General features: G+C 41.0%; 2 protein-coding genes across 2 annotated transcripts; one reads left to right on the top strand and one right to left on the bottom strand.

Annotated features, from left to right (window-relative positions):
• Window positions 1–397: 397 nt before the first annotated feature.
• Window positions 398–11,924, bottom strand: prss59 (serine protease 59, putative). Its single transcript, XM_085370966.1, has 9 exons — window positions 11,691–11,924; window positions 11,310–11,491; window positions 10,070–10,302; window positions 8,912–9,047; window positions 7,260–7,374; window positions 3,213–3,414; window positions 1,692–1,782; window positions 1,393–1,595; window positions 398–651 (listed from the first exon to the last, which is right to left on the bottom strand). Exons 1-9 carry the CDS (start codon window positions 11,922–11,924, stop codon window positions 542–544), a joined length of 1,506 nt encoding a protein of 501 aa, XP_085227092.1. The 3' UTR covers window positions 398–541.
• Window positions 11,925–12,444: 520 nt separating this feature from the next.
• On the top strand, window positions 12,445–26,559 carry LOC146618314 (26S proteasome non-ATPase regulatory subunit 2). Its single transcript, XM_085371460.1, has 21 exons — window positions 12,445–12,592; window positions 13,793–13,849; window positions 13,954–14,118; window positions 15,173–15,294; window positions 16,034–16,258; window positions 16,380–16,538; window positions 16,741–16,885; window positions 18,900–18,960; window positions 20,705–20,851; window positions 20,995–21,101; window positions 21,377–21,504; window positions 21,610–21,697; window positions 21,781–21,943; window positions 22,106–22,207; window positions 22,300–22,451; window positions 22,564–22,647; window positions 22,985–23,153; window positions 24,901–24,995; window positions 25,146–25,272; window positions 25,392–25,510; window positions 25,854–26,559. Exons 1-21 carry the CDS (start codon window positions 12,470–12,472, stop codon window positions 26,034–26,036), a joined length of 2,721 nt encoding a protein of 906 aa, XP_085227586.1. The 5' UTR covers window positions 12,445–12,469; the 3' UTR covers window positions 26,037–26,559.
• The last annotated feature ends 283 nt before the right edge of the window (window positions 26,560–26,842 follow it).

The raw sequence follows: 26,842 nt of genomic DNA, 5'->3' as shown, positions 1-26,842 counted from the left end.
TTTAAACAGGACTCTCATTCTTCTGTTGAAGTGAAAGGTCGATAACCTTGGTTTTGAAAGCTTGATTAATGTTTTAAAGGCTTCTGGGGAAGCTGAAGTTTCTCAGTGCCAAAAGCATTTTGTTCAGATTTAGCAAGTGCTGTCTCCAAAAGCAAACAGCTTTTCCACACGAAAATTGATTAACTACAGCAATTATCCAGGCTACCGATGACTAAACCTAATAAATCAATTATATGCCTAACAGAGTTAAACCTGACATTATAAACTCACTAAGAAAAACTGTTCTAATTCTGCAAGATTACATTTTTGAAACAAAGTACCCACAAATACAAGAAATAATTTTTTTTTAAAAAGAAAAGAAAAAAGAAAACTTTATTTATGAGCTCAAAACCTGAACTTGGACCTAAAGATTCTTGTGCAAAATAGAATTTCAGATCAACCAGAAATTTGGCAGGAAGCTAAGCACTCTTCTCCCACTCTCAGTGACCTGAAAGTATTACGCTTCAGTTGCAAAGCCACTGCTGGCTTATTTAGCTCTCAGTCATTGCTTCAGCCACTGCTGCAGAAGTAAGGAGATGTGGTCACGGGCCAGGGTCAGCTGTGGGGGATCGTCACTCCTGGCTGGGTACATGTTGGCGCAGTGAGAGGTTCCTGGATCGGGGAAAGAAAAAACAGTGGATAAGGCATGCAAGAGAGACAAAAAAAAAAAAAAAAAAAAAAATATAGATGGAAACAAGACTTCCAAGCACAATTAACCAGCAAATAAAATTGGAGTTGAACAAGTAAAGCATTGTTCTACTCTGATTTAGCCGTTTGGCTTATGTAATGTAAAGCAACCACAAACATAGTTCAGTCTCAGTGTGGACTTGTGTTTAAAAAAAAAAAAAAAAAAAATATCAGTGCAATCTGATGTACAGTTTGTAAGGTGTTTACTTAAAGGGGGGCTCACTTCCAGCTTCACTGTTATATTGTTAAACTCTGTTTCCATGATTCACAGTTTAAAGAAATCTTTATCTTATGTGGGGCCTCCACTTCTACAAGCCTGCTGTTCCTTTGAGCCAAACTCTGACTGGCTGTCCCTCACAAACAGAAGATCTAAACAGCAGGTGGTTGTGGCTTCTGTGTTCACAGCCAGAGATGTATACCTGATGACCATATCCAGGACCACCGCTCTCACAGACATCATTTAAACAAAAAAAAACAAAAAAAAACAAAAAAAAAAAGGACAATAGGGATGTTTAGAGCAGTGTGCAGCCCGACCTTTTGGTTAACAGGGATTATTTGGACATATGCTGATCTCATGATTTGAAACAGACATTCTCCCCACAAATGTGTATCCAGAGTGTAAAACAAACTTAACATAAAAATTCATTATGCATCATTTTTGTTCACCTTTGATGAAAATCGCAGGTAGGTCAGCTGAGATGTCCTGAGTGACCCCCAAGGCATGCCAGGGGTCAATGGAGCCATTGGGGAACACAATTCTGCTTGAGCGGATGTCATAAGCACCGTAATACTCATTGGTCTGTGTGACAGCCTCCGCCACCTGCTCAGCACTGATGTTGTAAAAGTTTGTACACTGTTTCAGAAAATATCTGGATGGGAAGAAAAAGAAAAAAACCCCAATAAGAATGACAACTGAATATGCAATTAAATGTGTGAGCTTTACTGGCCATGTTTGGTGTACTCACACAAGAGGGAAGCCAGCGAACGGCTGGTTGGGTGAATCAGTGCTCTGGTAGAATCCAAATTCAGCACAGGTCTGGTAGACCCACTGTCTCCCTGTCAAGAAATACACAAAAATCTACCCATGAATAGCATGTTCATTTCCTTGTTAGCATTATACACATTATGTTATTAGAGCCAGCATTTCTAATAATTATCTTAAAATCACCTTGATAAAAAAAAAAAAAAAAAAAAGTATTCATTTTCAGTTATTCAGCTATAATAAATACCGAAAACAACTTGACTGGAGCCCCAAGACAAAGAGGTGGGCAGGGAAGTTTATGCAAGCGCATCCCAAAGACTTTTCAAAGAGACCACATCCTGTTCCTGTGACCCTCCACCCCACCCACTGATGAAGTCTGAGCTGACAACAGAAACATGCGACCCTGGACAAAAATGCTATTTTTACTACAAAGTTATACATATATATATATATATATATATATATATATATATATATATATATATATATATATATATATATATATATATATATATATATATATATATATATATATATATATATATATATATATATATATATATATATATATATATATATATATATATATATATATACACACACACATATACATATATATCCAACATCATGTGTGCATTTCTTCTTCCATATTATGTGCAGTATAAACCACAGGTGTTAAAGGGGATGCAGTGGTGCCAGATTCACTTCCCTGTTTTTAAACACATCTCCAGTGTGTCTTTAGACCGACAAATGGAATAGATTAACTCAATATTTCTTTTCTCTGCACACAGTCTCTGAACGAGCTATTGTGGTTTGCAGCCAGTTGTGATTCAGCACAGGTAAAAGCACCACCTCCAAGTAGAAAAGAACTGAGCTCCTGAATTCAGACCTAGCAGCTCACTTGTGTTCCATTTGCTTTGGCATATAAACCTACAAAAACAGAAAGCGTGACGGCATACATAGCCACGGCAAAAGGAATGACTCGTATGACACTTTTGGCTGGAACTGGAAAGATATTCTGGGGCACATGTCGGGCTTAATTTAACTTTTTAAAAAGTGGATACAATATAGGAACTTTAAACCCTCGTGAAAACTTCGTTTAGAAAAAGCAGCCTTATTTTGGGATGTTATGCCAGGATTTATTTAGTAGTAAAGTTAAGCAATACTCCTGAATTAGCTTTTTTCCTTTTATTTTGGTTGTTCAAATCCTTCCATCAGCATAGTAACCACATGCCAGAACAAGCCTGTGACTGTTCTATTCCATTTCCTAAGGCTACTGCAGTGCTCCTGAATTATTGTTGGATGACAGTGGAAAGTCACGATGAGACATGACAGTTTCCCTTAAGTGCAACAACAAAAATAAACTACTCTACTAACAAAACAACAAAAGACAGCCTAAAATTGCAAGGTACAGAAATATCTGTTTCATAAGGACCACAAGCTAAAGCTAAATAAAAATGAGCAAACCAAATACCACTTCCAAGGAAGACGCGTCCACACCCACCTGCTATTGGAGCTGGTCCATCCCAGGATGTGTTAGTCATGTCGCTGACGTATTTGCTGAAGCTAGTGTCCAGGCATTTCATAGAGGTGGTCTCCATCATGAGACGGGCCACAGCTGCGTATCTGGCGTAAGGGTCTCCCAGTGAGCTGTCAGTCATCACACTACACAGCACCTTGATGGTGATGTTGGTACCAGTAACACCCTTTAATGACATATCACAGCACACCACAAGGAAAAGAAGATGGTTAGGATGACATAGAAACACTGTTTTCTCAACATTGATGGCAAGATGTGCAGTTATATTATTTTAATTTTTCTGAGCGGCTACTTTGGATTATTATACCCTTGACCAAAGTTTCAAATAAATCAGTGTTTGCACAAATACAGGGAGGGACGGTGGCGCTGTTGTTAGGACTATCACCATACCGCACCACTCAAGGCCACACACCTGACCAGGGTGTACCCCACCGCCTGCTGTGTGACAGCTAAGATAGGCTCCAACCCCTGGATTATTTAAGTGGAAGAAAATAGATGTGGAAATAATCTCTGAGCCATAACTTTAGGCTTTAGTTTGTCATATAAAGCCAAGAGTGAGGGTGAAAAAAAACAAAAAACAGAGTCACAGAGAGAGAATACCCTAATATGGTCACAACTAGCTGCAAGACCAGATTTAAGCTCCTACAATACAATACAGAGTGTATAAGTGGATGTGAATAGGAAATCCTTAACCCCCATCCTAAAAGGTGGTCCCAACAGAAAGTGGCAGTTTTTCCAGTGGTTAAGTAGATGAAGTTTGGTCAGCATTTGTCAAACACTAAAACGCATGCTGGTATGGCACAACACTTGAGCGAGAAGTTGTGTTTGGAAAAGCAAACACATTTAACCCCCCTCCCATCCCACACACCCCCAAAAACAAAACACATGATCAAGGTTGAATTAGAAATTATTTTGACTTTGACATTACCAGAAGGTCCAAAACAGCTCTTGAAAGGACCTTGCGGTGTGATGGCCTTTTAAATATTTTGTACAACCTCAAAAAACATAACATGAATATTTATTCATTTCATATGTGGACAAGGGCAGGGTATTTTAGAGTTCCCAGATGGTGACACTGAGATGAGGCCAACTGGCAAGAAATCCATCCTGTGAATCAGTTCCTGTAATACACACTAATCAACAAAGGCTCTTGTTGCTAATGCGCTCCACCTTTAAAAAGGACAAATATTATCTTCACCCAATTGTTGTGATATTGCAATCTTAGACAAAGTAGTGGACCAAAAAAAAATAAAAAAATTTAATTGTGAGGTGATAGTACAAAGAATACCTAGGCACACAGGCCAGCAGCATGAAGTGAGAAAGAGTTCGCCCCCAGGCATCTTCTAACAACATGCAAGAATGTCTTCACAGAGCACTCTGGGATTTAAGGCGGTGAGAGACTCACTAGCAGCTTGACAAAAGAAGAAAGCTGAAAGTTAACTAAACCTTTCATCTTATGCAAATGAGAGTTAACTCTTGGCAGTTGTGTAGTGTTTCGCATATAAAAATTAAGCCGCAGAATAAGCCAGTAAGTTTATGTTTTACAGTCTGGATACACATCTGTGGAGGAAAATATCTGTGTTGCATTTTCAGTGGCCTGTTCTCTTTGGACAAACACACATAATATATTCATGTCTTTGTCCTCACAAGTCTAGCCGTGTACAATTAGTGGACATCGTTGATGCAGTTTCTGTCACGTGTGGCGACCTGCTCCATGTATGCCCATTATGATCAGCACAAACACTGTGGCTTTTGAGTGGTTGCTGTCCAGCACTCTGGGTCCACATATACACCCGTCTAAAATTACACTGGCAATTTTGAGTGCCTGAGGGTATTAACATTATCAAGTAAAGCTACATCAAAAGCTCTACCAGAACCTGGATGGTGTCTTTATAGCAGTCAAAAGTCAAATTTGGAATACCCTACAGTTTTTGAACTCAGCAGCTACCATCTTAGCTAAAAAGGAAAAAGGAAGGGCTCAAATGATATTGAGCCAAACGAGGAGGACACATCTTCAGCACTCATGGTAAAGCAAGTATCAGGAGGCAGTCCTGTTCCCCACAGACATGTGCTGATGAGTGTTTAATTCGAGACAGCACTACTCTGGTAAATGGCACATTCAGTGTGTCTCAATGCTTCCATTAGAGCGCTTTTTGACAGAGTGAGGCTGCAGGAGCAAACAGGTGGCAGTGATCAGAGTGGTGCTTACGTGAAAAAATGAACACCTAAGTGACCTGTGATTACCATCCCCTATTCTATGTAAGAAAAAAGAAAAAACAGAAAAGGAAAACAAACTATTTGTACTTGCGCTACAAGCTGTACCGTTACATAAGGTCCTTCTGCATTTTATACAGCACCCTATTGACAACCTTAAGCATAAAACCACTGCTGTGACTCTACTGCTTGAGTTACACCTCACCCCGAGTTCTTACCCAAATTCCTCAGCGGTACCCAAAACCTGCTAGTTTTCTCTGCCCTTTGTGTCAGAGAAGGCAGCTGTGGGCTGTGCCTGTCTGCTAGCACTGTGGACTATGTGGCCCGACGCTCCCTTCAGTTCTTTTATAAGCGTCTCTTTAGCTTGGGGCGACAGGAAACCAGAGAGACCAAAGGCTCTTTTGTTACTTTTTCACATCAGCTTATTGGTAACCGGACTCACGTCTCCTCCAGGCACCAGGGGGACAGAGAGGGGATGGGGAGTCACTTTTTTTCTTTTTTTTTTTTAAAGAAAAGTGAGGAAAAGGTGAAAAGTACAGTAACCAAAGTAACTGACAAAAATCATGCACAATGGGACTTCTACTAAAAGGCTGTACATGTTTACTGCTGTACCACAACAGAATGCTGATCACACACACTTGCATGGATTTGTATCCTGTTCCTGAAATCTTACAGAAAAGACAAGAAGTTGCTGAGGAAAGTTCAGACCGTGCTGAAGAATAAAAGTGCCAAAAAGCACCAAATATTGACTTTGAAGCTGATTAGCACTGGGAAAACTGTGTTTTATATACTGTATTTTTGCACATTGGACCCATTTCCCTAGCAAAATATAAAGATACAGGGGTGGCTTAAGATTCTTGCGCATTACTGTGCATTTATCGTGACCATGGGCTTCATCTTATGCTAGAAATATTTCCACTAAAAAACAAGCAAATCTCAGATAAAAAGCACCAGCACCAAACACCACCGTACTGGCTTCTTTCATTTAAAAACAAGTCAAACCCTCCCACCATCCACTGTTATCTACTCTGTTGGCCTCCACTTTGCAGAGCAACAAGCCAGGCCCCACTTCTTATATAAACACACAGACACAGTAAGCAAGCAACAGGTCCCCGACGCAACCTTGGAAAAATTCTTCCGAGGCAACATCTCTGGGCCTCTCGCTGTTAGACAATGCAGGGTTTATCATGTTTCAGCACACTGCCCGGTTCCCTGTTACACCCCTGACTCATAGTGGTCTTGCATTCAACTCAGGCCCTGATAGCTACAAAGCCTGTTCAGTGCTTAGTCAGTACACATAAATCATGTCTTAATTAAAAAATTCTTTCCATATCAGATGTCTTTTCACATCAAACGGTATCAAAAATACGTGGTTGGGCACATTTTGTAGAGCAGCTACACCCAAACACTACGCAAGCCGTTTGTACTTACTGAACAACAGCTACAGATATGCATCTGTGCCTGTCCTGCAGAGTCAACTGCAGGCATGTTGGTGTAAATCTTTATGCATGTGTTCTGTCCATCATTTACCGACCTCATCCTTAAAGGGAGAGCCTCCTCTTAACTGGACCTATGTGGATCTATGACAATGAGAAAGCTCAGAGAAAATGGGCAGTAGGGGATAAATGCTGTGCCCTCTGCAAAATAATATCAAATTTTCCTGTAAACAAGTGTTTTCGTTCTGTACAACTTCTAACATATTAGATGGTTATCATTTTTGGACTGAGGATATCAAGAAGCACTCCAGAAGCCACATGTCTGGCTCTTTCCCCCAATACAGTTTGGCTTTCCCCTCACCTCAAACCCCCTGTTGTCTTCATTGTACTGGACCACATTCATGAAGTTGCCAGCCAGCGTTTCCAGGAAATAGGCAGAGTCCATGTCTGTCTGGATCTGTAGTTTGGAGCACAAACTGGAGGAGAAGAAACATGGGAATAGGGAAGGATATGAAGAAATTAGAAAAACCAGAGGAAAAAAAGAAATAAAGGGGGGACAATAGTAAAGTGCTAGCCAACAGCATGTGTTTGGGTGTTACTTTCTATAATATGCAGCTAGAAGTAAATCCAAAGAACTGACTTCCCTTTTAATCAAGTATTCATGTATTCAAAGTCAATCCATGCAAATGATTAGGGCCGTCTGTCAAGCTGACAGTAATCACGGCAGTGATTGTACCTTACTGAGGTGCGTTTGTGGATGTACGTAGTTAAGTGTTCACTTTTCATTTTATTGGACTCAACTCCCTTGTGTGTGCAGTGAACCAAAACTTCCTCCATGCTCAAGCTGTGACGCAAGCGCTGCTTTGCCTGATATTTTGCGGTTTTAAAGCTGGAAGCCTCCAAACCACCCCTGTGACCTCTGCCTGCAATGAGGACATGTCTGCATGAAGCAGAAATAAAAAGATGGGCAGGTTCGCAAGTCCCCATGACAGCACAAGTTCTGCAAAACTGCCCACGCCATTGAAGACGCCATTCAACACTGCTTATTTATCATGCTGACAGTCACTATAAAAACCTCAAATACAGGCTATAAAATAACATCAGAGGCTGCACACATGGCACGGGTAAGAATGACTTCATGTTTGTAACTGAGAATAATGGAAGTGAATGAAAAGAAAATAATGTAATAAGAGGGCTGAGAAAATAACCCAATAAAAGTAAATGCCGAGGCGTTTTTGTTTACTTACTCTTTTTAAGTAATGTTAAGCCTTGAAATCTTAGACAGCCACAGTAATAACAATAAACCCAATGATAAAGTGATGTAAGGAAATACAGTGAGACATTTCTGTGCGTAACCACACAGAAACCCTCCAGCGGCCCAGCTTCATCCAGAAAACTGAGGCAATACTTCTGGAGCTGTTGACTCTGACCCAAGATGACCCTTGTTGCGCACGCACGCACGCACGCACGCACACACACACACACTTTGGAAGAATCATCTGGTTCTCAATGTGAATAAGATCAGACTAGAGAAGTAAGGGGATGTCAGCTTTGCTGTGGTCTGCCAGACTGATCAGGAAGGCTTACTCTGTAATTGGCTGCAAACTGGACACTGGACACTCCGTTTATATAACATGCCTCAAGTTAAGGGCTCCTCTGGTCACGGCAAATAACAAAACAGAAGGATGGTAAATGGCCTGTATTTATATAGCGCCTTACTAAGGACCCCAAAGCGCTTTACATATCCAGTCATCCACCCATTCACACACTGGTGATGGCAAGCTACATTGTAGCCACAGCCACCCTGGGGCGCACTGACAGAGGCGAGGCTGCCGGACACTGGCGCCACCGGGCCCTCTGACCACCACCAGTAGGCAACGGGTGAAGTGTCTTGCCCAAGGACACAACGACCGAGACTGTCCAAGCCAGGGCTCGAACCGGCAACCTTCCGATTACAAGACGAACTCCCAACTCTTGAGCCACGATCACTTCCAGAGAGCAAATGTAACCTACTTGAAGTCTTTGGTGATGTTTTCATAGGTTCTGGGGTCTTTCAGGCGTTCGACGAGGTCATCCGAAGCCTTTTTCACTAGCAATGGGCACTCTGTGTTCTCTGAGGCCAGCGAACGCCAAACAACCTCCAAGTATTCTGGGGAAAAAAAAAAGAAAAAATAAAAAAAGAGAAAAAGAAAAAAAGGCAGAGGGTGCATGGACACTTAAACCTGGGCTGCTATAAAAAGACCACAATAATACACACACACAAAAAAGAAAAAAAGCTCTTGGTTAAACACACAGGACCATTTTAGAGGCACCAATTTATCTTCAAAACAGCGTGTGAACCCAGTTCCATTTAAATGTTTGAGAGTGTTTATTTGGGTTTCAGTGAGGTTGAAAGTGAAATGATGAGTGAATTTCACAGCTTATGAAAAGTCTAAAAGCTCAGAGGAGAAACTCCACATTACACAATCCAGGAATTTTCTCCCCCCCTTTTTAAGTGAAAGCCAACCTCTTACTGGTAGTTTCTAACTTACTGCTGTGCTGTGCTGGAAATGATAACCACGAACTTACTGCAGGACAAAAGAGATGGCTGATGCAAGTACACCATTGGTCCCAGGTGTTTTGTCTCTCACATGTCCCTAAATCCAAAAGGAATGTCTAATGAATGTGTGCGATAGCATCTTAAAGACAGCACATGTGTGGGTGGAAGAGCCTAAATCCATGTTCAAAAGCTCCTCTGATCTCGATTCCAGCCTGCAGCCTTGCGGAGAAAAACAAAGGAGACGGCCAAATACAACACAGACACAGATAGAGAATGAGCTCTCATCTCTGATGTGTCTGAGCCTTTTAGTTCCGAGACACTGACCGAAGCTAGAAAATTTGTCGAGTGGTTCGATTTGATGCTTCGTGTGTTTGGTGAGGGTGTTGATACTGCAGTGTGTTTTTAGTGTGTCATACATTATATGAAACTGAATGTAATACTGAGAAGCACAACAAACAACACTTTAGCGTATCCTTAATGTGGTAATCCCACTTTGTTTCCTGAATGCATATACATGTTCAAATCCTAGATTGTTTTAAATGGAGTTCGGCACATTCTAAAATCAGGACTAGACAACATTATTTAGGGCTTTGTTACACTGTTTGGGCTTTTTACATCATGTCTCTTCTTACCTGGAAAATTGACTGTGGCATAAACAGGTGCACTGGTGGCCACAGAGGCATGGACCAGGTGGGGGTATTTGAGCCTGAACCAAGCAGCCAGAGAACCTGGGTAGGACCCACCGAACGCCACCCACTTCCTGTCAGTCAGCCCTCGGGCCTCGGCAATCATGGTGCGAAAGTGTGCTAGGTCAGCCAGCGCCTGACGACTGCTGAGGAAACGCAGGTTGTCTGTGCTGAGGTCCCTAAAAGAAAAGAGTAAGCATTCAGTATCAAACCACATTGTTCTATCCAGCGACTGGGCTACGGGCACACTGCAGTGCTGCCATCTAGTGGTGCTGATAAAACCAGCTGAGAAAATTCAGCTGGTGGTTTCAATGTAAATTTGTTCTGATCCTACAGTGTGCACAACCAGAGTTGGGGAAAACCTGCAAAGAGCTGTGCAAAGTGATTTAGCCATACTTAAGAGCACCTTGCTCTGGCAGAAACTTCCTGTGTAAAGATTCAAACTGAAGTTAACCACTTGAAAGGCACACAGCTCACTGGTGCATAAACAAAGGAAGCCTGACATTTTTAATACCAGTTTTTGCACCCACAACATTATTTTTTTATTTTGGTATAACATATTTGGTGTGCAGTACTGCTTCACTTCTGCATTTGATCATTTTTGTTCATGCTGAGCTGAAATTTAAGGAAGTCAGTTATTTTACTCAGCTACAGTTCACACATGTCCCTTAACCTTATCACATGCGGGTAATCGTGGAGTTCCTGTTCTAAAAATAGGCCGGCTTTAACTCACACTAAACATGGGATTTGAGAGCCACTCATTTCTGCTACATGATTGAGTTGTTAGAGTCATTTGTCACAGGAAAACTAAAAAAAGATGATATAGTGAAAATGATCAAAATATTCTGTGTGTACGGCCATCTTTGTGAATTTTGAACCACGAGTCACAGCCCTTCTGTCTGAGGGTTAAGACTTGGTTTTAGCGTTCAAGTTAGAATTAGGTTTCGGTTATGGTAAGGGTTTGCAGACGGTTAAACTTGAGAGCAAGAATATCAGGAATGCATTCATGGCAATAAATGTTTTCATAGCTTTGTTAAACCTGCTGAACCTGAAGCAGTGCAAACGTGTGTGTTACCCTCTGCACAGGGTGAAGCTGAGGGTTGGATACTGAGTTGTCAAGACAGATGACCACACAGACATAGAGATTTCTCTCATAAACAGGACATAAAGAGAGGGATAAACATACACTGTAGGGTGACTCTTTCCATAGAAGCGATGCTCCAGCATCAAGCAAAGTGCTCCCAGTTTCTCAGCGTAGGTGAGCCAAGTGCCATCCTTCATCCATGCTGGATTTGCTGGGCCCTCTCCCCCTATCATCAGAAACACCGGCCCACCAGGCCTGTAGAAGGCTTCATTTATAAAGTACCTCTGAGAGGGAACAACAAAGTGAGAGACATTCAGAAAGTAAAAAAAATAAACACATCAGTGGGGTTGCAGTAAAATGAGCCAAAAAGGCTTTATCTTTCGTGACAGATGCATGCATTATGACACATTTGTCCAACTGCACAAGATTAGACCACACAGTTAAATCAAACAAACGTCCATATAAACCAACATGTAGACCTGCCTGCTTCCACACTCTTGTGTCAGCGCCGTTGAAGTGATCCAATTTCTGTGGGAACCATTGCTCCTCAAACGGAGATCCCTGCTTGGTGTCCTGTGCTTCTTTAAACCTCCTGAAAATGGAGTAGCGACCCTCTCCAACAACACAGAGAGACAGAAACACGGCTACCTGACAAAGGAGCACCACGAACGTGGGAAAAGCCATAGTGCTAATAAAGAAGGAAATAGTGAAGGGCATGTGATATAGTGCAGAGAAGTCATATGACAAGTTGTGCTACTTTAGAAAACTCCCAGAAAATAGGAAATACCAGCATTCATCTTAAAATCGCACACAGCGCCTGTGTATTTACAAACTTCGCATATAATTGAAAACCTTATTTATTTAAGCCTTAAATATATTTTTAAATTGTTTGGGTTTTGTTTTCATATGTTTTGCCACCTATAATGCACAGAACGGTGTGTAAAGGACACAAACTCTGTCAAATTTTTGGTCACTGTAACACTGTGAAATTGACGTCAATAATTATGCGTCTACAGTGTGGCGCATGCTTATAGCTATCAATAAATAGTGAAATAGCGCAGTTTCTCGTGTCTTTGACCATGAAATTTCGCGTATCTGTTTCCTGTTTTACGGGACCTGAAGTACTCACAAACGACCACGACAGCCCGCCGCCAGTAGAGGCGGTAACGTGAAACCAGGACAGATTTTCTGTAGCGAAGAAGGTGCTCTCCTGCTTTCTGAACATTTCCGTTTGCTAACCAACAGTTCACAGAGCCACCACCATGGAGGAGGCAAAAAACAAAGAGAATAAGCAGCTCGAAAAGACTGATGAGAAGGACAAGGACAAGGAGAAGGCCCAGCAACCCTCGGGGAAGGATAAAGAGAAGAAAGAGGAGCAAGAATTGGTACATTTTGGCCTTTTGCTCATTCATTGAAATGTAATCGAGCCAGACGTGTTAATTTGCCTTAGTCACTGTCGCTTTGACAACATGGTCGAGCAGGCCAAAAGTTAGTGGGATTTAAGATAGTCTACCGAGCTTCAATTTACTGGACTGCAATTAATAAGCATATGAAATGTCACCAGTCTGACTTATTAGTACGTTGTGGGCCTTTAAAATGCTGCTAATAACCTCCGTTAGGTAATTTTAGCCTAGCCTACATCAGCCGGTATGCTAGCGTTAGCTTGCTACTTGTTATGTCCGCTGTCTTTGCTGGCATTAATGTAGCTCTGCTAGCATGTTCGGCTAGTACTGGAAGACGTACTGTATGACACAGCAGCTAACGTGAAGTCACAGAAACTCACGCAGCAAAATCCCATCTATTCTGCAATATCATATCTGAGAACTAATTAGATTGACTTTACATTTTACAGTTAGTGGAAAGCTAAGTGAAATCCAGTGCAAACGTGGACAGGCGAATTCTTATTCCGAATATTCAGCATCTTTATTTAGATAAGTTTGTGCAAACAAACAGAATTTGACTCTACTTAAATTTGCTTTCTTCATAGTTATAATGTACATACTACATGCTATTGGGTTTAACAAAAGTGTACAAATTAAAAATGCTGAAAAAATATATATAACTCGCAATTAAAGTATAGTATTATTAGTAAACCATATGTTACAGTAGCTTTAAAAGGCATACATTCATTGTTAGACAAATTCAGTAGACACATAATCATTATTATAAAGTAGAAAACCACATTCCTGTTCATATTTAAGCAATGCCTGGTGGTATGTAAATAGTAATACATACCTGCGCCACTGATGGGCTTGAATATTTATAAGATTTTATTAAGATTTAACAGAAAGAAATGTCATCTTGAGTTCTGCTTGGAAATCTGAATACAGGACTTTGAATTCAAGTATCTTGAATTCAGTAGAAGAAATCCCAACATTTTGGGATTTCCGAACTGAATGATTGAGCTTGCACCAAAACAAGCGGTTTATATAATACTCACTGACTGGCAACAGTTGACACTTATTAAGCAAATGTATTGTGTTGATATGCAACATCGGCAGTATTGAGAGGTCTTAAGGAGTCATGTTTTTTATTTTTACGGATTTGATTTATGACATTCTTATGTTGTCCTCATATTATTTCAGTCAGAAGAAGACAAGCAATTACAAGAGGATTTGGAGATGATGGTGGAGAGATTGAGTGTGAGTATTCACATTTCTCCAACTTCTTTGTGTGTTGAGGTATGAAACAAATTCCTACAAAGTAAAAATATTTTTGGGTTGTTGTTTTTTTTTCACATTTGCAGGAGGAAAACACAGCACTGTATCGTCCTGCATTAGAAGAACTGCGCAGACAGATTCGTTCCTCAACCACCTCCATGACCTCAGTACCTAAACCCCTGAAATTCCTGCGCCCACACTATGGCAAGCTCAAAGAAATCTATGAGGGCATGGCCCCTGGAGAGAACAAGGTGAGACTCTTGGCCAGAAAATGGACTGAATTTAGTATGAATAGATTCCCAAGAGAGAGTGTGTGTGTGTATGTATTTATACTTTTATTTATATATATATATATATATATATATATATATATAGATATATAGATATAGATATATAGATATATAGATATAGATATAGATAAAAATAAATGTGTTGTGAGAGGAAGAAGGTTGACGCATTGCACGAGACCATTAAGAATTTTTAATGATATGTATGACAGTCCCCAAGGGGCAATTAAGATGCCTCCAATTTTGCAGTTGGTCTAATGTCCGTCACTAGTCACCAGGTCTCTCAATTCCCGTTGCAGTGCCACCTCCAAGATCTTATCCATATTGCATTCAGTAAACACAGTCTGAGTACTCACAGCCCTGCCGATCATGTCCGCCAGCCTTATGGGATTTTGAACAGCTGTAGCCGGTTCTTGTTCTTTGATAAGCCAGGTCCAAGCCAGCTCCAATCACACAGAACTTCCGAATTGGTAGATGTCGTTCAATGTCCTCCATCGAGAGTGTCACCAGACACACGACGCAACGTCCATCGAGTATCCGGCAGTAAATGTCTCCGCAGGACAATCGGGCTCTCCCAAGCCCCGGCTTCTCGGCAAGACTATACAAAAGACATGAGAAGCCAAGCAGGAAAGACAAGGGAGAGAGAGTGAGAAGGAGAAAAAGCAACGGCCTCCGTCAAGAGCCAAGAAAGAAAGGTGGTGGAGTGGTTAGCATGAGGGTTACAAGTTCAGCCTCCGCTGGGGCTTTTTGGATGACCTTTACTTGTTCTCACTGTACCTGTGTGGGTTTCCTCCGTGTTGTCCAGCTTCCTCCCACAGTTCAAAGACATGCATGACGGGTTATTTGGCCATGAATGTGAGGTAGACAAAGTACTTGGAAGTGTATAGAAATGCTGTATGAATGTGTGATTAAAATGGAACTGTTAGTTAAAAGTGCTCAATTACATTGTGGGTCATTTGAAAAATATCCAACATTAGTATTGGGTTTAAACAGTGTGTGTTCATGTTTGTTGTTGCAGCGCTTCTGTGCTGATGTTGTATCAGTGCTCGCTATGACCATGAGCGGTGAGAGGGAGTGTTTGAAGTACCGCCTAGTGGGCTCCCAGGAAGAGCTGGCTTCCTGGGGACATGAATACGTCAGGTAAGACATGTTACAGTGGAGTGCTGCGAATGCCACAAGTTTTCTGCTGAGTAAAGGGCCCCGCTTTGGAATGATCTAACTGAGGAGTTCAGGTTTACATGTTTAGACATGTTGAAGTTTTCATAAAGGACTCTTAATTGGCTCTCTGTTCACTAAGGTTTTTTGGTTTGCTTACAGTGAGAGGAACAGCTGCTGTCAGCTCTAGAAATATACTTTCAGTTCACCCTGGTGTTCTTCAGCATAGTACTGCCTCTTTGCTGTCCACTATGTGTCAGTCAGAGATGAGCAGCCACAGCTCCACATATCTTTCACAATAATGTGCTTTTACTGTTCAACATTGACATTTTTTAACAGTAGAATTTGCAGCAGCTCTGTAGCTCCACTTTTTCACTGTCTCACTTTCTAGTAATTGAGAATGTTCCATGTAACCATCTGATTGCTAATGAAACTGAAACTTGTCACTTATTTGGAACTTTTTGAAAAGTGCAAAAGTCAGTACTAACCACTTCCCAAATTATTAGTTACTGATTTCTTTGGATTAGTGGTTGAGGTCTAATTAGTTGCATTTTAAGTTTGGTGTCTGCACCAAAAGTCTGATTTGATACTGAAAGGAATTCATACAAAAGCTTGACAGATATTGTGTTTTTCCTTCTGATGAATAAGTGGAAAACATTTTTATTTTCCTTTGCCTCATTTTTTGGTGAGTCTGTTTGGAGTCACTATTCTGTCTGTCTTTCAGACACCTTGCGGGTGAGGTGGCTAAAGAGTGGCAGGAGGTAGAGGAGAATGATAAGACCCAGCAGGAAACGCTTTTGAAACTAGTGAAGGAGATTGTGCCCTACAACATGGCCCACAATGCTGAGCACGAGGCATGTGACCTGCTGATGGAGATTGAGAGGCTGGACATGCTGGAGGACTATATTGATGAAAACGCATACGGCAAAGTCTGCCTCTACCTCACCAGGTGTGTTTGAGCTATTCTACACAAACCTTGTTTAGTTTAGCATGTTGTATAGTATAAATATGAATTAGTGATTTTTCACTGGAATATGAGCATCTCTTAACTTTGTGCTTCACTTCTTCAGCTGTGTGAGTTACGTTCCTGAGCCAGAGAACTCGGCACTGCTGAGATGTGCCTTGAACATCTTCAGGAAGTTCAACTGTTATCCAGAAGCCCTGCGCCTGGCCCTGATGCTCAATGATGTGGAGCTTGTCGAAAACATCTTCACATCCTGCAAAGACATGTAAGAACTTTAAAGTTCTGCCTTTAACTTTAAAGACCCAACATGATCATGTTGGTTCTCACAGGTGCAAAACTTACTGACACAATTTCTGAGTGTGCATATATATTTAACTCTATAAAGGTATATCAAAGTAATTTAGTCAGATATTAGTGGATAACGTGCATTAAACACAAACTCCTTGTAATTTTATTGTTTTATCCAGAGTCATCCAGAAACAGATGGCATTCATGTTGGGTCGTCATGGCATGTTCCTGGAGCTTAATGAGGATGTAGAGGACTATGAAGACCTGACTGAGATCATGTCAAATGTGCAGCTCAACAGCAACTTCTTGGCCCTGGCTAGAGAGGTAGGACAGGAGGTTATAAAGAAATGTATTTTAAGGTTTAAGAAATATATTGAGAATTGTTCAATAAGGGGTGGCATGGTGGTTAGCACTGTTGCCTCACAGGAAGAAGAGCCTGAGTTCAATTCCACCATCAGGCCAGGGTCTTTCTGTGTGGAGTTTGAATGCTCTCCCCGTGTTTGCGTACTCCCTGGGTACTCCAGCTTTATTTATAGTGGGGTTAACTCTGAATTGCCCTAGGTGTGAATGTGAGTGCGAATGGTTGTCTGTCTTTATGTGTTAGTCCTAAAACAGCTGGGATACACTCTGGCTCATAAGGTTGCATATACAGCTGTGGTCAGATGTTTGGAAACTGTGGGGAAAATAATTTTTTGATCACCTGGTGAATTTGTAAGCTTGCTCAGGTAGAAAGAAATGAACAATCTAGTATAGTTATGGTACTTTCATTTTAAAGGAGAGCGACAGCAAAAATGCCATTAAGTGAAATAAGTATTTGATCCCCAAGCAAGACATGACCTGTTGGCATTTACAGTGGCAATTTCTTGTAGTTGGTCTCCAGGTTTGCACATATCTCAGGAGGGAATTTGGCCCACTCCTCTTCAAGTTTCTTGTTTTCTTGACGAGCTTGTTAGTGAGCTTGTGTAGTTTTGGGCTGATCCACCACCTTTCTTCTGGTAAAACTCACCCATGAGGCAAGATCTTACGTGGAGCTCCAGACTGATGGTGATTGACAGTCTTTTTTTTTTTCCATACCTGAATAATCGCTCAAACAGTTGTCACCTTCTTACCAAACTTGTTGCTGATGGTCTAGTAGTCCATTCCAGCCTGTTGCATGTCTACAATCTTGTTCCTGACATCCTTTGACAGCTTTTTGTTCTTGCCAATGGTGGTGGAGAGGCTGGAATGAAAGAAATAGATTCTGTGCTCAAGTGTGCTTTGTAGCAATAAAAGATAGATTGACTGTAATCTGTGTACCACATAGAAACACAGCTGATCTGTGAGACCCAGAATTCTGGTTGGATGGAGAGGATGAAATGCCTATATCACTCAGACATGCAGATCAATTTATAACTTCAATGTAATGTGTTTTTGCTGGATTTTTTTTTTGTTCATATTCAGTCTCTCTCCATTAGAATGAAACTGTCATAAAAATTCGATGAATGAATGAATTAAAAAAAAAATCACCCCAAAAAATAAATTCACCTTGTGAAGCCAGTAATTTTTCTTTAAATCAATAAACATGCATGCTGTCATTCCACCCTGGAGAAACAGTTTGACGCAAAGTTCAAAATTATGAGTGACGTTCATCCTTATTATGAGTGACGGTAACTTCTGATCAAACTGTACAAATAAAACTTAAATGGCAACAAAAAGCTGCAATTTACAAGTCAAACATTGAGTGTTTTGATTGCCCAGTTTTCACATCATGACAGCTTATTTAGATCCATCCTATCATGTAACAACTTGTCGCCTGCGTTGCACAACACTTCAGTTATTAATAACAACTTTGAGGAAATGTTTTTCAAAGGTTTAGAAACAACGGTATGTAATGTGATGATATGGTCAGCAACATCTAAACTTCCAGTATCCAAACCTTTTTGTGCCCAGTTTTTGATATCAAAATTCAGGTACCCAGAAAGGCCCCAATGTACCACCCTCCACATTAAAACTGTTTGTCTATACTATGTGGAATCAGTTATGCAAACAGGAAACACAAGGTTTTTTGTAGAAAGGTTGTTGCTGAAGATTTAATTGAGATGAACTGTAGATAAATGTAATGCCAAAATTGTAAAAAGAGGATAAGAGGCAGAATAAATTTCCTCTGGAGTAGGTGACAAATAGATGGTGAAAGCACTGAATGAAAAGCCTAAAATGACTCTCATCACTGGCACTTTATGAATAATGGTCTATGATTCATAAAGGGAGATGGAGGATTATACCCTAAGCACAGCTTCACTCTCTAATGACTCAGTCCTTTTTACTTTTATTAATAACAAACTTGTCTTGTCTTCCCCAGTTGGATATCATGGAGCCCAAAGTACCAGATGACATCTACAAAACACACCTGGAAAACAACAGTGAGTACATGTGAAAAGGTTTACTGTTTCTATTCTGTTAGGTGGCATATCAATTTGAAGACTGATATACTCATTTTCATTCTTTAAAAAGAATGAAAAATAAGAAGGTAACAAATAGGGCTGGGCCATATCATACCGTTCATGGTAATACCGGTATAATGTTGGGCAACAATAAGAAAATGAAATATCGCGATAGAATATGGGTAAAACGCGCATGCGCAGTGCCTTTGTTTTCATACGCACATGGCGGAAAAAGCATGGCGGCGACAGAGAATGAGAAGGACGAAAGCGGATTGTTGAATGAAACGCATGAACCAGAATTGGTTTGTAAAAATGCTGCAACTTCAGTGATGTGGAACTGGTTTAGCTTTCGTCTATCAGATGCACATCAAAGCACTATTTTTGGTAGAGCATGCTAGCGGGCCGCCGTTATTACCTTGTTTTTTGGAAAATACGGCACACTTAAAATCAATCCTTTGATTTTTCTGAAAGCTGACAGTGCCCCTTATAATCCCGTGTGCCTTATGTATGAATTCTGGTTGTGTTTACTGACCTTGAAATGATTTTATGTCGTACACGGCGCTGGAAAATCTGTCAAATGCTTTAGTACGACTTTGCTAAGCTACGAACCCGCACCGCTTGATGGATTGTCAGAGCATTACGGCTATCGTAGGGAGGAGCCTCGCGGAGTGATACGTACTGTGCTTCAACATAATATTACCGTATTGTGTGTGTGTGTATAACCTCTTTTTAAGTTTTGTGGATATTATACATGGTTATGCTGAGGATATGTCGGCCAATTTCCACTGGAAATGCCTTTTGGTTAAACTGTCAGCGAGGAATTTGCATTTGCACTCTTGAATTTTTATATAACTTTATTGTACATAAAAAACAGCTGCTTGTTTAAGTGAAAATACATAGATGTTTGTTTGGTTTTTTTGCACTAATAAAGTTGTGGAGTTGTAAAGTATTTTGTCTAGTGTCAATTATATCGTCAGTTATATCGTTATCGCAAATTTTCAAATGTATATCGTGATAAATATTTTTGGTCATATCGCCCTGCTCTAGTAACAAATCTTCTGACATAAAAACTATATGACCCTTCAGTGATGAACTTCAGAATTTAAGTGGAAGGATCTATACTTGCAGAGTGATGACAGTACAGTAACAGGACCAGCCCTTGGCTTTTTGGCGTACAAGACAAGATTAAATTTTAAACCCCTTTTCCCCTAATACTGAGTTGGCAACTCAACTCAGCTTGACTTGACTTAATTCGACTCAGTTTTTAGGGTTTTCCACTGGGTGGTGGTATCTAGTACCAGGTACCTTTTTTTTTTTTTTTTTTTTTTTTTTTTTTTTAAGTAGCTCTTCACCTTGGGTTCCAAGCTGAGTTGAGCCGAAAAAACTCCAATCATGGGAGTGACGTCACTGGATGACTCACAAGAGTGACTACTTCACAAAAATCTCCATCAGAGCTGAAGTGGACCAGACAGAAAGCTGGATCCTCTTCTTTTTGAATGCAAAAGTGCTTCTCTCTCTCTCTCTGTTGCTCTCTTTGTATCTCTATATCTCTCTCTATCTGTCACTCTTGGCTCACTTTAAGAGGCCGGTGTTTGGTTCTTTAAATCCATTCACATCATTAAAGACAAAATGAGGTAGTTTGATACGATCTGTGTTTTGTGATTTACTGTTAAGTTGAGCTAAATGTACCCACGCTCCATCACCTTTGTGCTGTATGTGGCAGGGTTTGGAGGCAGTGGCTCCCAAGTGGACTCGGCCCGGATGAACTTGGCTTCTTCTTTTGTGAACGGCTTTGTGAATGCAGCCTTTGGACAAGATAAACTCCTCACAGATGATGGCAACAAGTGGCTGTACAAGAACAAGGACCACGGTATGAGAAAACACACGTAGCACACACAGCATATAAAGGTGGAGGGCTTCTGTGGCTATACTGGGTACTTTTCAATCTCACAATCATATATCTGTGAGCATTTCTGGCAGTCTTCAGCACATTTTATTTGCCGCTGTCTTCAGGCATGTTGAGCGCTGCAGCTTCCTTGGGTATGATCCTGCTGTGGGATGTAGATGGTGGTCTGACGCAGATTGACAAATACCTCTACTCTTCTGAAGACTACATCAAGGTATAGTTTGGATATATTTGAGAGGACACGTCAAACTTTTCCTTATATACAGATCAGTGTCCTGTTTTGACATTTGTAATGCATCTGTAGCACTGTTTTTATAGCAAGGCAGTTATATAAAGAACTCACTCTTCACTGACTTGGTTTTAACAATTAACTCTGTGAACAACATAAGTGATCCTCAGGCTTATTGTGAATTGGGAGAGGTATAAAGTGAAACTTTTTGGGGGTTTTTTGTTTGTTTTTTTCCTCATGCATCATCCTTGTCTGTGCAGTCTGGTGCCCTTCTGGCCTGTGGCATTGTAAACTCAGGTGTAAGGAATGAGTGTGATCCAGCTCTTGCCCTGCTGTCTGACTACGTCCTCCACAATAGTAACATCATGAGGATAGGAGCCATCTTTGGGTGAGGAGAATGCTTGTAGAAACCATCCATAGAGATATCTTGTCTTATATTCTTTGAATGTTAAGTAATCACATTATGTCCTGCTCCTTTTCTTCTTTTTTTCAGACTGGGTCTTGCTTATGCTGGCTCCAACAGAGAAGATGTCCTGTCTCTCCTTCTCCCTGTCATGGGAGACTCTAAATCCAGCATGGAGGTATGTCTTCACATTTTCTATATAGCTCCCTATTCTTAAGGAGGATCAGATTAGTATCATTTCTGTGTGTCTTAAATCCTCAGGTGGTTGGTGTGACGGCGCTGGCATGTGGTATGATCGCAGTAGGAACTTGTAATGGTGATGTGACCTCCACCATTGTCCAGACCATCATGGAGAAGAACGAACAGGAGTTGAAGGACACATATGCTCGCTGGCTGCCTTTGGGCTTGGGACTCAACCACCTGGGTATGCATTTGCGGAGAACACAGGAAAATAAAATGCACAATTTCTCAAAGTTTGACAACTTTTTCTGAATCATTTTGTGCTGAATAAAATCTTCTTATTGTAGTGGATAATTTCTTTCCTCCTGGTCAGCTGCTCTAACTGCTGTCATTTCATTGGCTTTAGGGAAAGGAGAGGCAATTGAGACGACTCTGGCAGCTCTGCAGGTTGTCCCTGAACCTTTCCGCAGTTTTGCCAATACGCTAGTGGATATTTGTGCATATGCAGGTTAGTCTTTTAGGCTTACCACACACCTACTGCAGACCTATGTACTGTGTTAGTTATATTTCACTGCTATAATTTCCTCCTCTTCTGTCCAGGATCTGGTAATGTGCTAAAGGTGCAACAGCTTCTCCACATCTGCAGTGAGCATTATGAAGCCAAGGAGAAGGAAAAAGAGGAGGACAAAGATAAGAAGGACAAGAAGGACAAAGACAAGAAGGAGACTGCTGCTGACATGGGCTCCCACCAAGTAAGGACAGACTTGTAGTCCTTATAATCATACATCAGTTCTTTTTATTTATCTGTTTTCCTAGATGGGTGGAAGGGGAATAAAACCTTGAATACTTTGTTTACTCCGTCAGGGTGTGGCTGTTCTTGGTATTGCCCTTATTGCCATGGGAGAGGAGATTGGCTCAGAGATGGCACTACGAACATTTGGACACCTGGTCAGTTACACTACTTTACTGGCAGTGAATCTTTTCAGTTTCATTGCTGAATGCTTTGTTACCTTATCTCACCATCTCTGTGAGAAAAATTCATGTTTTCTCAAAAATGAAGTCTGCACTGACTTCTGTTCTGCATTTGATTCTTCTCACTCACATCACTCCTCCTTTTATCCTGATTCTTGTTCTTATTCTTAAAGAGTTCCTTTCTGTCATTTGTATACAAGGGTGCAACAGCCTAAGTAGGCAATTCATATATTTAGAAACACAGTTTTTGTTCCTGTATATTCCTGATTTATGCTGTCATGAACTTTCATTTTCTTTCTTTGCATTTTATCAGCTGCGTTACGGTGAGCCCACCCTGAGGCGAGCGGTGCCCCTGGCCCTTGCGCTCATTTCTGTGTCTAACCCGCGTCTGAACATCTTGGACACCCTCAGCAAGTTTTCCCATGATGCTGACCCCGAGGTCTCCCACAACTCCATCTTTGCCATGGGCATGGTGGGCAGTGGTAAGTTTAGGAACAATATGAAATCATGAAAACTAACAATGGTTGCCATTATACAGTACTGTGCTAAACTATTGAGCCGCCCCTCATTTCTTGATATTTCGCTTCCAAAGAAACTTGTAATATTTTTAAATGATCTTGAGCAATAGTTCTCCAGCTTTCTGAAGAGTTTTCTTTGGCCATTGGCTGCTTTTTCACTCATTTTCTGTTCAGGCCTTGTACCTGACCATTTTCAGAGGAATGTTATTTTAATAACACCAATCCTAAATCTGATCCTAAATATTATCATCCTTAAATAATTTCTGGAAACTGGACAAGTGAAAGATAGTTTAAAAGCCTGCTATTTTTTGTTCTATCTACGGCAAATGAATAGTATCTGAAAATCATGTCCTTAACAAATAAGGGGAAAAAATCAGCAAAGAATTGATAGAGGAGCTGAGAGATACATCTGGCACCTCCACTTACTACGTCATCTGTGTCATTAGAAATGATCTCAGTGGAAGAGTAGCTATCAAAAAGCCTTTCTTAAGGGAAGAGAACAAGGAGAAAAGGCTGAGATATGCCAAATAACACAAGACCTGGACTTAAAAGTGGCAACAGGTCTGATCGAGGGATGAATCTAAATTTGAAGGTTTTGGTTCAAATTGTTAATGTGTACAGAAGAGGGCAGGAGAGAGGTACAGCTGTGAATATCCACAACCACCTATGAAACACAGTGGAGGCTCTGTCATGGTTGCTTCATTTCAGCCAGTGCTGATGGAGATATTGTCAAAATTGATGTAATTATGAACACTGAAAAGTACTGTCAGGTTTTTATCCACCATGCAATACCGACTACAAAGCATTTGATTGGAAACAGCATACATTTTCAGCATGACAATGATGCAAATCACACTGCTGATGCAGTAGCGGCATATCTGGATAGAAAAACACACTGTTAGTCATGGACTGGCCTCCCCAGAGCCTTAAAGAAGCCTGGAGAACATTTCCTGAGGACTACTTAAAGAAATTACAGAAAACTGACTTGCCCTCAGCCTGCTTTGTTGTGCATTTTATTTTCATTTTACAATGAGACTCCTTTTACAAAATAAGCATCTTTTTGCATTAAGTAAGACTTGAAATTACTGACTGTCAAATTAGTCACCAAAAACCCAGTTTTGAAATGTTTACTGAGATCATAGATCAATTTAGAACTAGGATCTCTTCCTGTGCTGGCTATTTGTAAACAATGCTGCTGTGTCCAAGGGATTTTCCTAGTAGCTAATTTCCTAGTCAATTCAGTTATAAGTAGAATAATAAACTGGTCCAAAATGAACAAAAATACAGAAAGCAGTTAAAATTGAGTGCAGTTGAATTCATGCATTCAATTCATGGGATATCAAATATTTTCTTTTCAAGCCTTTCACCATATTATTCATAACAAACTTGTATTGTAAATCCAGCTAAAACGTGTGGCTCAATCTTTAACTACACTGCTACATCGTCATGTAGCAGTTAAAGATGTCCCATCTTGCATAGAATGGTTCATTATCTTGCTCAGTACTGCAGAACCATGCTAATTGGTTAAGACGCTAATGTGCCAGCTATCCGAAAAACTAACTGGACTAAAGTTTCTCACTAAAATTTTCACAGAATGCTTGAAGGTATATGTTACTTAGTTGGCATTTTCAATGCCTCCTCGACTGAGAGTGCCACCGGTGTCAATGCCCTTTACAAGTTTAACAGCTCTTAATTTTTTCCATTTCCTCAGGCACAAATAATGCCCGACTGGCAGCCATGCTGCGGCAGCTGGCACAATATCACGCCAAAGATCCCAATAATCTCTTCATGGTCCGACTGGCTCAGGTGTGTGGCAAAACAAAAGGAACCCTGTACAAGACTCAAATTAACTTTTGGAAAAGTGTGTGAGTGCGTGTGTGTTTGTGTGTACGTGCACGCCTTGCGTGTGTGTGTGTTAGAGTAATTATTGACTTTTTGCTGTGTTTGCCTCTGCAGGGTCTGACTCACCTGGGCAAAGGCACACTCACACTCTGTCCCTACCATAGCGACAGGCAGCTGATGAGTCAGGTTGCCGTGGCGGGACTGCTCACTGTGCTCGTCTCCTTCCTCGACGTCAAGAACAGTGAGTTAATTTTCTCCCACTCAGCTGCACACATCCATTATTAGTCAGTAATTTGAAAGTTTTTTTTGAACCGAGAGTCTCCTGTGCTAACATCCCCTCGTGTCTTGTGTGCATTACAGTAATCCTGGGAAAATCTCACTACATTCTCTATGGCCTGGTAGCAGCCATGCAGCCACGTATGTTGGTCACATTCGATGAGGAACTCCGACCGCTGCCTGTGTCTGTTAGAGTTGGACAGGTAAAGCCTGGGATAACTTATTTGAGACAATTAAAGTCTGCAGAGCTTATTGACTCTGTCTTTTCTCCCTAACACAAAGCACCACAGATAAAGTTTCAAACTGTGTTCAGAGAAAGATGAGATTACCTATCCTACTAACCCATGTAATTAATTCCCTCCTGAACAGGTTCTGCTGTCTTTTTTTTTCTCTGAGAGTTGCTGAAAGCAAGAAGAACTTTAACAGCTCTTTTCTTCAGAGAAATTTTTTTTTTAAGAATAGAAGCGTGGTGGAGAATGGTATGTAATTTAATAGCCAAAAAATGGACATGGTTGTTTAACACAATTTTCTCTGACCTGTCTACAGGCTGTGGATGTTGTGGGCCAGGCAGGTAAGCCTAAGGCCATCACAGGTTTCCAGACTCACACCACGCCAGTGTTGCTGGCTCATGGAGAAAGGGCAGAGCTGGCCACAGAGGAGTACCTGCCCGTCACGCCCATACTGGAGGGCTTTGTCATCCTCCGCAAGAACCCTAACTATGAAACCTAGACTGCACCCGTCCTCACTGGCCTTTTCTCGTGTTTCTAAGGGTAGCCCTCCATGGCTCTTGGCAGTTGTTATAATTAGTTGTTCATTGCATGGCTGGAAAAGGGCTAGACAGGCCTGGCTTTCTTCATCTGTCGTCTGCAGCCCAGCTCTAGCAATCATTAAAAATGGATGGATAGGGTCTGGTTAATTGGACTGGTATGACACAGGGAGGGCATACTGGGACCTCATCCTCTCTACATAAAGATGGTTTCCTCATTGCTCCAATTTTGATCCATCTCTCCCACATGTACTGAACCAGCTGTTTGACTGACCTGAGGCCAGTTTATAAAGTGGGACCTGTTCAACATCAGCAAATGAATGACTAAAATCCTGCAAAATCCTCATCACATGTGTTTCCCCCGCCAACTGTTAAATTCATTTTAATAAAAGCATTTAAAAGTGTGTATTCAGCATCACGATTTTCTTTTTGGTTTTTGTTACAGTACTGTACAAGGTTGAATCAGTAATAAAAACGTCGACCAGTTTGTGGAAATGCTGTGACTGTGTTTTTTTTTCTTTTTCTTTCATTAAGAAGCAAAATGTTTTATTTCTCTTGCTAAACCTATTCAATAATAATAATAATAATAATGGATTGCATTTATATAGCGCTTTTCGAGAACCTCAAAGCGCTGTACAATTCCACTATTCATTCACTCTCACACACTGGTGGAGGCAAGCTACAGTTGTAGCCACAGCTGCCCTGGGGCAGACTGACAGAAGCGAGGCTGCCATATCGCGCCATCGGCCCCTCTGGCCAACACCAGTTC

The sequence above is a fragment of the Diplotaxodon limnothrissa genome, linkage group LG14 (assembly GCF_057381915.1).
Source record: "Diplotaxodon limnothrissa isolate DT_005_m linkage group LG14, D_limnothrissa_male_GT1.1, whole genome shotgun sequence".
NCBI lineage: Eukaryota > Metazoa > Chordata > Actinopteri > Cichliformes > Cichlidae > Diplotaxodon > Diplotaxodon limnothrissa.
The sequence above is the reverse complement of the archived record's forward strand: the minus strand, read 5'-3'. Positions and strand labels throughout refer to the sequence as shown.

Excerpts from the sequence above, each read along its gene's own strand:
- prss59 (XM_085370966.1), bottom strand. The coding sequence starts at position 11,924 with ATGCCCTTCACTATTTCCTTCTTTATTAGCACTATGGCTTTTCCCACG. Across the intron at positions 9,048-10,069 it reads TGCCACAGTCAATTTTCCAG|AATACTTGGAGGTTGTTTGG; the intron begins GTAAGAAGAGAC and ends TTTTTTCCCCAG. Across the intron at positions 3,415-7,259 it reads AAGACAACAGGGGGTTTGAG|GGTGTTACTGGTACCAACAT; the intron begins GTGAGGGGAAAG and ends ATGTCATTAAAG.
- LOC146618314 (XM_085371460.1), top strand. The coding sequence starts at position 12,470 with ATGGAGGAGGCAAAAAACAAAGAGAATAAGCAGCTCGAAAAGACTGAT. Across the intron at positions 16,886-18,899 it reads TCTTGGCCCTGGCTAGAGAG|TTGGATATCATGGAGCCCAA; the intron begins GTAGGACAGGAG and ends TGTCTTCCCCAG. Across the intron at positions 21,698-21,780 it reads ACTCTAAATCCAGCATGGAG|GTGGTTGGTGTGACGGCGCT; the intron begins GTATGTCTTCAC and ends TTAAATCCTCAG.